The sequence below is a fragment of the Rhincodon typus genome, chromosome 7, assembly GCF_021869965.1.
Source record: "Rhincodon typus isolate 14 chromosome 7, sRhiTyp1.1, whole genome shotgun sequence".
Lineage (NCBI taxonomy): Eukaryota > Metazoa > Chordata > Chondrichthyes > Orectolobiformes > Rhincodontidae > Rhincodon > Rhincodon typus.
Window position 1 is genome coordinate 34507268 of NC_063338.1, and position 14597 is coordinate 34521864.

The 14597-nt window shown below is 42.3% G+C and overlaps 1 protein-coding gene across 1 annotated transcript in view; it reads left to right on the plus strand.

Moving 5' to 3' along the window:
* The first annotated feature begins 2950 nt into the window (after nucleotides 1-2950).
* LOC109931976 (tissue factor pathway inhibitor) overlaps nucleotides 2951-14597 on the plus strand; it is a 44768-nt gene continuing 33121 nt past the window's right edge. Inside the window, exons 1-2 of the mRNA XM_020531232.2 lie at nucleotides 2951-3141; nucleotides 10966-11166. Coding sequence (XP_020386821.2) covers nucleotides 3069-3141; nucleotides 10966-11166 — 274 coding nt within the window. The 5' untranslated portion in view covers nucleotides 2951-3068. The remainder of the gene's footprint in view (nucleotides 3142-10965; nucleotides 11167-14597) is intronic.

The following is a 14597-nucleotide window of genomic DNA, read 5'->3' on the forward strand; positions in this document are numbered from 1 at the left end:
CGGACATAGGTAGGGAGTTCCTGGACCAAGGGGGAGAAAATGGAGTCCAGATAGTTGGAGATCAGTTCGGTGGGGCATGAGCAGGCGGAGACAATGGGTCGACCAGGGCATTCAGGTTTGTGGATTTTGGGAAGGAGATAGAAGCGGGCAGTGCGAGGTTGGGGAACGATGAGGTTGGAGGCCGTGGGTGGGAGGTCACCTGAGGTGATGAGGTTGTGGATGGTTTGGGAGATAATGGTTTGGTGCTCAGGGTTGGGGTCATGATCAAGGGGGCGGTAGGAGGAGGTGTCGGAGAGTTGGCGTCTGGCCTCGGCGATGTAGAGGTCAGTGCGCCATACTACAACTGCGCCTCCCTTGTCCGCGGGTTTTATGGTGAGGTTGGGATTGGAGCGGAGGGAGTGGAGGGCTGCACGTTCTGCGGGGGAGAAGTTGGAGTGGGTGAGAGGGGTGGAGAGGTTGAGGCGATTGATGTCTCGACGGCAGTTGGAGATGAAGAGGTTGAGGGAGGGTAGGAGGCCTTGGGGTGGTGTCCAGGAGGAGGGGGTGTGTTGGAAGCGGGAGAAGGGGTCAGTAGAGGGAGGGTTAGGTTCACGGTTGAAGAAGTAAGCGTGGAGGTGGAGGCGGAGGAAAAACTGCTCTATGTCCAAGCGTGAGCGGTATTCGTTGATCTGTGGGTGGAGGGGGACAAAGGTGAGCCCTTTACTGAGGACTGACCGTTCGTCCTCAGTAAGGGGGAGGTCTGGAGGGATGGTGAAGACTCGGCAGGGCTGGGTGCTGCTGTCTGCTCTGGAGCTGCTGGCTGTGGAGGCTGTGGGCGGAGTTGCGTCGGCGTCGGCGGTGGGCGGAGATGCGCCGGCGGTGGGTGGAGTTGTGCCAGCGTCGGCGGTGGGTGGAGTTGCGCCGGCGGTGGGTGGAGTTGCGTCCGCGTCAGTGATGCGCGGAGCGGCATCGGAGGTAGGAGGAGCGGGGTAGGCGGCGGCAGTAGCGATGTGGGTGGTCGCGACTTCAGTGTCGGTGGCAACGGCAGCAATGACGTTCGCTGTCCCGGAAGTGGGGAACCCGGCGGTGGCGGATGTGACGTCATCTGTGGGTTCTCCGATAGTGGCCTCATGGCCAATGGCGGCGGGCACATTGTGGGGAAGGTCCTGGGTACGGCTGGGGATTTGGGGGGTGGAGGTATACTGCATCCGCTGTACCCGGTGTGGCTACCTCTACATCGGGGAAACCAAGCGGAGGCTCGGGGACTGCTTTGCAGAACACCTATGCTCGGTTCGCAATAAACAACTGCACCTCCCAGTCGCGAACCATTTCAACTCCCCCTCCCATTCCTCAGACGACATGTCCATCCTGGGCCTCCTGCAGTGCCACAATGATGCCACCCGAAGGTTGCAGGAACAGCAACTCATATTCGGCTTGGGAACCCTGCAGCCCAATGGTATCAATGTGGATTTCACAAGTTTCAAAATCTCCCCTCCCCTACCGCATCCCAAAACCAGTCCAGCTCGTCCCTGCCTCCCTAACCTGTTCTTCCTCCCACCTGTCCCCTCCTCCCACCTATCCCCTCCTCCCACCTCAAGCCACACCTCCATCTCCCACTGACCAACCTCATCCCGCCCCCTTGACCTGTCTGTCCTCCCTGGACAGGCTGGAGATGCAGCCTGGTCCAGTCCATAATTTGGGTGCATGTCGCTAAGCACAAAGTGTTCTCACTGCAAAATACAATGATAGTTGCCATTGCACTCCAAAGTGCAGCACTGAGGTGAAGAAGGCACTGTATAATGTACCTTTGAGGTTGACATGTGTCAGACACCGTTGTCCATAAATGTGGGGTGTATGTGACCAATGCCTACGGTACCCTGAGATGTTGGTGACTGGTATACAATATGGTTTTTGGAGCAAGTAGCAAGCTGAAGTCACCAAGTAGCCACTGATTTCCACATTGAGAATTCTCAATGTCTAGATTTTCCTTTGGGTGGCAGGATAGGAAGTTACATCGTAATAGGGTAAGATATGCAATTGATAAGGTCATCAACATGCAAATAAGCCCCTTTAATAGGCAGCTCACTGCTGCTCCCAACACCTTGAAATTAGTTAAAGGATACAGCGAGATGTTCCTGACAATGAGACAGACCTCTGTGAGCTTTTTGTTTTGCATAATCCTGCCACAATTTTCACCACAGCCTACATTATTCAGGCCTGTATAAGATTGTCCTTAATCTTCTTACTACAGCTTTTGCACTTCTGGGGAGTGTCCATTCATTTCTTTTTACGTTGTAATGCCCCACCTCTTCCTCAGAATTCCATGACACCACAGCGACTCCACTTGCTCAACATCTGCATCTTTGGAGGATTAATTTACGCAAGGGGCAGTACAACGCTCTCTAAAAGAAAATGAGTTCACCTAAAACGCATCCATGTCACTCAAAAATCTGATGTGAGACTTGCTCAATACTGAAACAACCAGTGTGCATTCAAAAGACTTTCTCAATAAATGAATTGGGTGCTTGAAGCTGTGTTAAGTCTAGGTTCCATGGTACAGTAGTTTAAAATAAAATGATATAAGCAAATATACCTCTGACGTTTTTGCCCTTACTTGTTATTGCCAGTTAGGCCCTCAGGGAAATATGGTAAATAAAGACAGAGATCTCCTTGTCAATTCTGATAGCACGTTTGCCCCGATGCGCATAGAATAATTTCCAATAATTTCCCCTTTTGACTATAATGACGGGGGAAAACACGTACGGCGTCAGGCAAGCGCTACTATCCTGTAAATTTCTACACCTCAGTTGTGTTGGTATTTATTGACTAGTCATACGGGAAGGTAATCGCTGATATGTGCTGGGGTCACGTTCACCTGCAATGATTCCTATATGTATCACAGCATGTGATAACTTGGTGGGGGGCGGGGTTTGTTTGGATAACTCCACCGTCCTACTCCATCGTGAGTCATCCAGCAGCCCGGAAGTAGGCGGGGATCCCACTCGACACATTTAGAGAGCAAGCCGTGAGGAGATCGACTTTGCACCGGCTTCCAGCAAGCAGCGTAACTCCGGCTCTCAAACCCAACAATGCTGTTCACGCTGCTCAAAGTGGCTGTGCTCCTCCTGAGTGTGGATTGCGAACCGGCTGCCCAAAGAAAAGGTAAATACAGTGTGGAGGATCAGAGTTCCATGTGACTAATCACTGTGACAAGAGTCATAGCGCGCAGAGAATCCTGAGAGGTGTAGATCCTTTTTACAGAAAGTTTGGACTGGATCGCTGTTTTAAGTGTGAGCACCCCTTGGTAGGAGTGATGGATGCACACACTGGTGAAACTAGCACCTCTGAATACCAGCATCCTGGAAGCCTGAAATAAAAATAGAAAATGTTCGAGTACCCAGAAAATCTGGAGAAAAGAGATCCATTATCTCTATTAACTCTAATGTCTCTACGGATGTTACCTGGCTTGCTGAGTACTTTCCCCAGTATTTTCTGTTTATATTAAAGATTTGAACAACTGACTTCTGTTTGACTTAGAATCATAACTGGCATGAGACAGAGTGGCATAAAGTTGCAACTTAGTATTGGGTTCTGGTGGAATATAGGAATGGTGCAACGATAGTCGATTAGCGGACTAGTATCATTGCAATACTTTATAAGTATGGCTACATGGTTTCAATGTTTAATTTCACTCGCCACATGATACTTAATAACATGCGCATAGTGAGAAGAAACTTTAAAATATAAATTTATATAGCGTTTTTCACCACGTTGGCCAGTGAACTGCTTTAATGTGTAGTCTTCTAGGTAACATCAGTTAATCATTTTCAGTCGTGTAGTGTTCCAGAAAGAACTGAACACGCTGCTGTTGGCACTCGTAGTGTTTGTCACTGTTTCATTTTTGCCTTCGTTCTCCTGATGAAACACTAATTTATTTAAACCTCGTACTTTGTACAAATGTGAATATTTATGTTTTCTATATGTTTGCAAGATGCACAATTTATCAACTTCATTATTGACTTTTTTTCAAGGAAGCATTTAAAATGTTTTGTGAAAATTGGAATAGAGATATGGTTACCACTGAGGAAGGCTGACAGCATAAAAAGATAACAAATCTGTAGAATGCATTATAAGTCACTGTGGGACAGTGCAGTTTGCTAAGAGCTGTGAGTGGACTACTCTTAGAAAAATAAAGGCTGAATGTGCTGAAGGAATAACGTGACCTAGAGAGATAAATTCACAAATGATTTAAATCAAAAGAATGCAGCTATAAATGAAAAAGAAAAGGTTCTTTTCTGAAGAAACAGAATTCAGAAGTGGAAAAGTTTATGTTAAACTTGTACAGAACCTTGGCTAGATGACACTTAGTTATGGTCTCCATATTGCTGGAAGGATATAGAGACACTGATGAAAGTTCAAAAATAAAGGACACTAGAACAGAACTGTTATAAAAATAAGGAAAGATTGGATAAGATGGGTCTTCATTTTTTGTTTTGAAAATTGAGGCATGTCAGCTGACCTGATAGAAGTCTTTAAAATTGTGAAACAGTTCAATAGAGTAGACATGGAGAAGATCTTTCATGTTTTGGACAAGTCCAAACTAACAGCTGTTAATACAGATAACGATCTATAAATCAAATGGAAAAAAAAAATCTTCTTTTCTCAGAGAGTGGCTAGAGTGCAGAACACTCTACAACATGGAATAGTTGAGGTAAGTATTAAGGGGAAGCTAGATAAATAGATCAGGAAGAAAAAGAATTGGAAGATTTATTAATAGATTGAGATGATGTAATGTCTGAAGAAGCTTGTGTGGAATATAAAATCATCAAATTGTATTTACTGTAATAGACCATGTGACATCATGTATTTGCAGCAGCCATAAGAAACTTTTTTTTTGGAGAAGTATTTTCCTTGTTCTTTCAGTGAAATATTAAATTGTTGATTCCAAGGACAAAGAGGTTGGGTATTGTAATCTGTGGGACATCTGTAACTTTCACAGAAGTGTTCCTTAATATCTAGAAATGAGTAGCACTGATGTAGTAATTTGATTCAGAGTATATTTAATTTGAACAGCAAAATCAGTATGCTGTCCTAGGAATACTGTTACTTAGCACTGTAGAGTTAACAAAGAATCGATGTCTAGGAGACCTACACAGAATTATTGAGGAAATTTATGGAATGAGGAAATACGGATAAAGACAGGACATTTACTTGTGATTTGGAATTATAAATCTTTCAGTTTTATATTTTTCAGGGCTATATATTATTCAGTTTTAAAGTACATTGACCTGGAAGAGTTTAATATATTGGAAGATCAAATGATTTTATTTTTGGATGCCATTCCAGTATCGTGCCAACAAGGATCAGATTTGAAAGCAGCTATGATATTAGCTATCACGTTATAAGACAAACGTGCAACAACAGGTAGAATAAATTGTTATTTGCGGAGCTGTTTGAACACTTTCATGATTTTTTTTTTTTAGGTAATTCCCAAATGAAGCAGTGGAGAATAAGTATTACATTAAATATTGCTACTGTCTTGCATTTTTCAGGGCAATAGCAATATCATAATGAGTGGAAAAAGTAACGGGACATTTGAATTCTTCTACATTTTCTAACTATAAATTTACATATGTCATCTGCTCTGATCAAAATACAATATACATGTACATTTAGGAAATGCTAGCTGTGCAAAGTACAGGATTGACTCTAATCCTTAAACTCCTGTCCACTTCGGGTGATCCACAGAAGCAGAATGAATTATGCCGATTTGTGTCTGACAAGTTATTTATAGACTATAAGATCCTAAGATGTCTTGACAGGGTGAATGTAAGAATGTTGTTTACTGTTGTGGGAGAATCTAGAATTAGGAGTCTGTCTAAAAACAAAGGGTCAGCTTTTTCAGATAGATGTGAGTAGAAATTTTTTTTCCTCAGATTTGTGTGTCTTTGGAACTCTCTTTTCTCTAAAAGGGAGCAAAAACAAAAGTAGGTGGATTCTTGACAAGGAAAGGGATGAAAAGTTGTCTTGGGTAGGTAGGAATGTGGAATAATTAGATCAGCCATGATCTATTTGAATGATGGTGCATGCTGAAGGGACTGAGTGGCTCACTCCTGCTCCTAATTTTTGTGCCTGACTTAGTGAAGTGCATTACAACAGCAAATTACTTCATTGGCTGTAGGTGGTTTTGGATATCCTAAGGTAGTGAAAGAATGCATGTTTTTGCTGCGGTCCTTAGTTAGAGTTTGTACATTGAAGCTGATCCAGGTAGAATCCAGCACAAGAGAACTTAAATTAATGTACCTTTATGATATTGCTACACATTGTGAACATGTTTTCAGAGCATCAACAGGTTTTGGATCCTCACTGGGATACAAAAGCACTGTGTGAGATGATGATCAGGATATCTGAATGCTATTATCATAGTGCATTAGAGCATTTTTAAAGTTAGAAAATGACCTCATTCCTGCATTGAAATTGAAGTGTGGTAGAATCTCACTCAACAATTAGAAAATGGATGAGAACTGGTGGTCATATAGAACAAGTCAGTTCTGGCCTTGTGACTCTGCTCTCAAATGATAATATGTAAACCTGAAATCAATTTTTCCAAAATGTGTTTTTTTTTTTCCCCTGAAATGTAAATATGTACAGATTAGTCTCCACCTTTTAGAGCAAGCTATTTCTAAACTAGCATTAGGCTACCAACAGATAAACCGCTTTTAACAGCTGTGCAAGATGCAGAAAATTACAGTGAATACTTTTTTTAGTTTTGAGTTATTGGCTTGTCCAGACCTGTATGCTATTCAGAAAAGCTACATTAGGAGAACTGAATTTAAAAGTGACACTAAAAGTATACAGGAGTTTGGAAAAAATAGCTCTCAACTTCTATTAGGATGCAAGAGCTTTTGTAATATTTTATAGCTCCCAAATACTTACAGCACAGGAACAGACCCTTCGGCCCTCCAAGCCCACGCCAGCACATTTTGCCCTTCCATAGTAAAATTGTCTTCACTTACAGGATCCGTATCCCTCTATTCCCTTCCTATTCAAGTATTTGTCCAAAAGCTTCTTGAATGCTGCTATTGTGTCTACTTCCACCACCTCCTCTGGCTGCATGTTCCAGGCACTCACCACCCTTTGAAAAACTTGCTTCACACATCTCTTTTAAACATCCCCCCCCTCGCACTTTGAACCTGTGTCCCCTAGTAATTGACCCCTCCACCCTGGGATAAAGCCTCGTACTTTCCATTCTATCAATGCCATTTATAATCTTTTAAACTTCTAACAGGTTGCCCCTCAACTGCCTGTGTTCCAGTGAAAACAAACCAAGTCTATCCAACCTTTCCTCATAACTAAAATTCCCCCATACCAGGCAACATCCTGGTAATTTTTTTTTTCTGTATAAAGCATCTCGAAAGCAACTCCAAAGCATCCACATCCTTCTGGCAGTGTGGTGGCCAGAACTGTACGCAATATTCCAAGTGTGGCCTAATTAAAGTAGTCAAAGAATAGAATCCCTACAGTGTGGAAACAGACCCTTCAGCCCCAACAAGTCCACACTGACCCTCAGAGCATCCCACCCGGACCCATCCCCCTATAACACACCTAATTTACATATCCCTGAACACTACAGGCAATTTAGCATGGCCAATCCACCTAGCCTGCACATCTTTGGACTGTGGGAGGATACTGGAGTACCCGGAGGAAACCCACGCAAACATGGGGAGAATGTGCAAACTCCACACAGACAGTTGCCCGAGGGTGGAACTGAACCCAGGTCCCTGGCGCTGTGAGGCAGCAGTGCTAACCACTGTGCCACTGTGCCACACCGTGCAGCTGTAAAGCTGCAGCATAACTTGTCTATCCTTACACTCAATGGCCCTTCCAATGAAGGTAAGCATGCCAAAGTCTTTTTTAATACCTTATCTACCTGTGCTGCCACCTTCAGTGATCTGTGAATCTGCACACCCAGATCCCTCTACCTATCAATACTCCTAAGAGTTCTGCCACTCACTGTATAATTTCCACCTGTAATTGACCTTCCAAAGGGCATCACCTCGCATTTGTCCAGATTAAACTCCAGCTGCCATTTTTCTGCCCATGTCTCCAACTGATCTATATCCTGCTGTATCCTCTGACAATCCTCCTCACTATCTGCAACTCTACCCATCTCTGTATCGTTTGAAAACATACTAATTAGGCCAGCTTTATTTTGCTCCAAATCATTTATGTAGACCACGGACAGCGGAGATCCCAGCACCGATCCTGTGGAACCTCACTCGTAACAACTCTTCCTCCCCGAAAAGCATCCTTCCACCACTACCCTCTGTCTCCTATGACTAAGCCTGTTCTGTATCCGTCTTGTCAGCTCACCCCGATACCATTCAATTTAATTTTTTGTAGTTATAGTTTGTTGAATTCATGTCACTAATATGAATTTGAGGCAGCTGAACTACCAGATAACTTAGCAAGGAAGGAGTACTGCTGGATCTCTTTGTTTCTTTGTTTGTTCTTAATTATTTGTTTCTATGCTTTCTACCCCCTCCCTAGGTAGAACTTGACCACATTTTGAACTACATTTAACTCCTTGCCAGAAGTGGGGTTAAGGAAACTGCCCTCATTCTCTGCCTTCCTCTATCATGTTACCTTTGCTATGTGTGTGAAGAGGGCTAGTGGCTATTGTATCCACTCAGTTTATAATTGGTGCAGCTGCAGATCAGTCAGAACTTAGCATGCAGGGGAAAAGTAGTTCTCCCACGAGAAGCTCCATTTAAGAGTGGTGTCCATATGTGGTTCCATTTTAATAGGTTGTGGCACGTAAGAAATGGGCCATGAATGGCGAAGAGAAATTAGAAGGAATATTAATGGTGGTACTTCCTCAATAGCAGCATGAAGACTCTGAGTGAGAGAGCAGACGCCTGGTAAACATTCCCTCTTTCTTTTCATTTCTAACACCAGGAGGTACACAAAATTCCTGCAAGTCTTTTGAAGAATACCTACCTCTTTAGATTTTGCTCATTCATATTGAGGATGCTGCAAAGCTTACCCTGATGCAAACATCTCTGAGGAGTGAAATATTCACTAGGAACCCACCGTATAACTTTTAAAAACTGAGAAATTTAGTCAGAGTCATGGCAGGGTGAAAATGGTGAAAGGCAGACTTAATTTTTTCTTAATATTTCCACTGCAGTACTTCTGACTTGTAAAATACCACCTTACAAAGGAATCAACGAATATTGTAGCATCTTTGGGATATTTTTGTACTGTAATTGTAGTAAATATATTCAATGTATCAAGCAGTGGGATTTTTATAAGGAAGAATGTTTGTCTCAATCCTCATGCATTAATCCTAAGCAGTTTTGTGGCAGCACTCAAGGGAGCTTCGCTGGTTTCCGAACCGTTCAGTTGGGCCACCTATAATTTAAGTGTGAGATAAGACATTTTAGCCTGAGTTGCTCTCAAATTAATCCTTCGTAGTTCAGCGAGTCCACTGACACCTTGCCCTCCTCAAATGTTTCAGTTTTGTTTTTCACATTAATTGATTCTCTTTAATGACTACCACTGCTGTGAATATCAAGCAATTACAAGTCAGAATACAGAAAGAAGATAGAGGGCTTGGTGACATTGTGCATTGATAACAAGCTCTCTCTCAACATCGGCAAAACAAAAGAACTGATAATTGACTTCAGAAAGAACGGACAAGAACACGCCTCCATCTATGTGAACAGAGCGGAGGTTGAGAGCGTCAAGTTCCTAGGAGTGACAGTAACCGACAACCTGTCCTGGACTTCCAATGTAGATGCGATGGTCAAAAAGGCACAATAATGCCTCTTCTTCCTCAGGTAGCTTAAGAAATTCAGCATGTCCATACGGACCCTCACCAACCTTTACCATATAAAGCATCCTTTCAAGGTGCATTACAGCCTGGTAAGGCAACTGCTCTGCCCAGAATCGTAAGAAGCTGCAAAAGGTAGCCAGAAATCAAATCAAATCTTCCTTCGCTAAGAAGGAACTTACCATCTATCAATGGAAACTTTTTAAAAATAAGTATCGAAACATCATGAAAGAGGGATAATGAGGAGACTTTTTTTAAACCTAACAACATGCTTTGATCTGGAGTGCACTGGTGGAAGCAGATTCAGTGGGAACTTACAAAAGGGAATTGGATAAATACCTAAAAATAAATATTTTCAGGACAGTGGGGAAAGAGCAGGAGAGTAGGCCTAATTAAAATAGTTCTTTCAATGGACTAACAAAGGTATTATGGGTAGAATGTTATCCTTTTACACCAGAACGTTCTATGATCTCAGAATCCTGATATCTTTATAACAAATATGAATGCATTATTTCATTTTCAAATTGTAAAAAGAACTTTGCAAGTGTTTATCTTTGTTATTATTATTAATATTATTTGAAATATTGGAATAGATTTGACATTGTTCAAATTTGGAGCCTGCAATTTTTAAAAAAAAAATCAGTTTTATACATATAGCTGTATCAACAAGTGCCAGAAGTGATCAGACATGCTAAAAACCTTTACGACTTGATAGATTTCTGCATTCCAGCACTGAAATTACATATCTTGCCATTTGTTGAATTTAAGCATATGCTATTCTGGTCGATTCAGCAAGACAAGAGATAAGTTCATATAGTGAAACTGGTAATATTCTGGAAAATGGAACATAAATTAGACATTTTGAAGTCAGTAGGTGTCTCCACGACAAAGCAAGTGGAAACAAATTCCAACCATAATAGCAGGCATCTGTCATCAGATTAGATTTTATTTATAACACTCAAAATGGACAAATATTGCATTCTCGATATTTAGAGGATTGTTTCACAATTTAAAACTGAAATTGGACAGAAAAGGAAAATTGAAACAACACATAACATCTAATCATGGGGAAAATTGCCTATCGAACTTCCACTTAAAATCAATATTTATTGTATTTAAAACCATAATAACTGATGCTTTTTCTTCCGCAGAAAATAAGCGTAAGGAGTTGACATATGGCAGTGAGATATGTACATATAAAGCTGACAGTGGGCATTGCAAAGCTATAAACAAAAGATACTACTACAACATATTGACACAGAAATGTGAAGAATTTATCTACGGGGGATGTGGTGGAAATGAAAACAACTTTGAAACCATGAAAGAATGTCTGGCAAAGTGTAAAGTAAAAGGTAAGCTAATTAACCTCACTGTGTTTGTTCATATATAACACACCTTTTTGAATCTGGAAGTATAGAACAAATTGGGCTGATTTTTTTTTGAGTGTTGAACAAAAGATGCTGGGATTTGTTATTTCTCACCTGTAAACTTTCTTGGGGCTATGACACCGAAGGTCTTCGTCAGGCAACCAGCTAGAAAGCCCAACACCTTTGCATGGCATCTGGGACTTACATGAATGTGAAAACAACCGTGTATCTGAAACTGAAAAATATTAATGAACCTGCAAAGTTTGACCAAGGAGTTAAAGTTTGAATTGAATACAGAGAACGAAATAAGCTGAAAGAAAGATTTAGGTTAAAAGGGAGAGTGAATAGATACAGAAAGAAAAGGTTTTTAAAAATTAACATATCTTCTTCACCATCATAATTTAAGATATGAAAGAATGAAACTCCACAGTTGTGCAAGCTAATTTTTAGTACCAGAGAGGTTGTTTGGATGATGATGAGGATCTAGCACACTGCTAAATGAATACTTAGACTGGAAAGGACACATTGTCCCTGTTTTTCATTCCTGGATCAGGGTGCAGCTACATGGCTACCCGCACTTCAGATTTTCAGTCTCGGGTGCTTGCTTGCTTGATTGGGAATTGAGTGACAAGAAGCTGCACGGTTCCCAAGGTGAGCTAGGTGGAAAACCTGCCTGACACTGCATTTAAAGATTTTAAAGATAGCAGGGCACTCAGTCATCTCTCAATCCTTCATTTTCTGTGCACTATCCATGCCAACCTATGTCCATCTACTCCTCCTCAAGATTATTGACATACTGTGCTGGAGGTGGAGAAAGTGAATGTTGAAGGTGGTGAATGGGGTGACAATCAAGTGGGCTAATTTGTCCTTAATGTCAAGCTTCTTGAGTAAGTAGAGAGGTGCTCTCATTCGGGCAAGTGCAGAGTATCCTAGGACACTCCTTGTAGATGGTGGAATGTTTTCAGGAATGAGGAGGTACATCATTCATCAAAGAATTCCCAGACACCATATTTATGTAGCTGGCCCAGTTCAGTTTTTATGACTAGTGGTAGCCCACACATTTTGAAACTTCTAGACACATCTAGACAAGACTTGCTATGCCACTGTTTGGCACTCGTTGGCACTTCTTTGTAATGTTTGCATTAGTTGATAGGCCTTGTAAAATTAGACAGTTTCTAAGGGTTTAATGCAATATTTACACATGATGTTTTCTGTGGTCAACTGTCTTGATGGAAACCAGATCACCACTCCCTGCACTTGAACTGCCCCCTCCTACACCTCCAAAGGTGTCCTAGATCATATTGTGGGCTACTCTAGTTGTTCAAAAGAAATTGACTGAGAACAGACTTACTATTACCTGGTCTAACCTACACAGTCTGAGTTCCATAGTCTCTAGAGATTCCAAATCACTGGGGACAGAATGGACTTCGAATGCATCCCCCAAAATGAGTGAAGAGGCTTGGTTTGGGAGTGGCAGCTTTGACTCCAGACAAATTCTGACATTTCTTTTCACCACAGAGACACATATTCTCCTCCCTTGTCAGCCTTCCGCAGGCATGTTCCCACCGGGACACCCTGGTCCACACTTCCTTCACCCTCAACAACCCCCCTCAGCCCTACGGCACCTTTCCCTGTAACTGGTGAAGGTGCAACACCTGCCCATTTACCTCCTCCCTCCCCAGTATCCAAGGGCCCAAACATACCTTTCAGGTGAAGCAACACTTCACAGAATCTAGTCTACTGCATTCGCTGCTCACAATGTGGTCTCCTCTACATTGGGGAAACGAAGCGTAGACAGGGTGACCCTTCACAGAACGTGTACATTCTGCTGGCAAAAAAGACCCTGAGCTACCTGTTGCCTGCCACTTTAACACAACATCCTGCTCCCTGGCCAACATCTGTCTCTGGCTTGCTGCAGTGTTCCGGAGAAGCTCAGCGCAAGTTGGAAGAACAACACCTCATTTTCTGCTTGGGGACCCTGCAGCCCTCCGGACTCAATATTGAGCTCAATAATTTTAGGGCCTAAACTCTCCCATGTCCCAGCCCCCTACCCTACACACCAGGCCTTGTTACCACATAGCCTGCCATTACACACCCCCTGTTGTTAGTCACTAACAGTCTCCATTAACAACTATTCACCCTCCCAGCCTGATCGTTATCAACTCTTTGTCTATCCAACTGTTCTTCTCTCTCTTTAGGCCCTATCCTATCATTTACTCCCTATCCCATTCCCCTCCCTATCTTCTGCATATAAACTGATGTTTTCCCAGCCACCATCCGTTCTGAGGAAGGGTCACCGGACCCGAAACGTTAACTGTTTTCTCCTTCACAGATGCTGCCAGACCTGCTGAGCTTTTCCAGCAACATTGTTTTTGTCCCACTCTGTCCTGGTGTACATCGGGGCTGCCGTATATTTTTTGGCTCACTTAATTCAAATTGTTATGTCCTGTTGCTTCACACCATTCACTGCATTTAAATAGTGAATCAAAGGGTGAGGTGCCATTTTTCGGAAATGTCAAGAAGAACAGCACATGGCAGACAGAAAATCCCTGAATCGACGTTCAGCTCTATGTTGATCAGTGTTAGTTGTTAGCTGATTTACTCTTTAGTAGTTAAGGATGTTAAAAGGTGCTCACAATTTCTATCATGACATCTGGCCCATTGTTTTGTTGGTGTGTGAGGAATTCGAAAGTAATGGGCCAGAATTTGCTGTCAAGATAATAATGAGTCTAATGGTACTGTCTGTTATGCATGCAAAAACATTGGGGAGGTGATGGCCTAGTGGTCTTATCATTGGACTGTTAATTCAGAGACCCTGATAATGTTCTGGGGACCTGGGTTCAAATCCTGCCATGGCAGATGTTAGAAATTGAATTCAATAAATATCTGGAATTAAGAATCTAATGATGACCGTGAAAATCCATTGTTGATTGTCGGGGAAAAACCCATCTGGTTCACTAACACCCTTCAGGGAAGGAAACTGCCATCCTTACCTGGTCTGGCCTAATATGTGACTCCAGACCCACAGCAATGTGGTTGACTCTTAACTGCCCTCTGGGCAAATAGGGTTGGACAATTAAAGCTGGCCAGGCCAGCAACACCCTCATCCTGTCAATGAATTTAAAAAAAGGTGAGAGGCAAATGTGCAGCTAAACTTGTATATCCAAAATTTGTGGTCCAAATTGAGCTAATGGTGGAATGGCATTGTGAAAGAGGCATTATCTTTGCCTGCTTAACCATTGACATGTTAAATAATTACACGGTAAATATGAATTACATCACATTGCCACAGAGAGCTAGGTTGAGGCTTTTAGCCATGTTAATTACAGCAAAATAGTCTCTTTCACTTGAAAATTCAGAAGTAAAAGTGTATAAAGGTGATATCAAAAAGCATGTCAAATGAAAATCATTTTCTT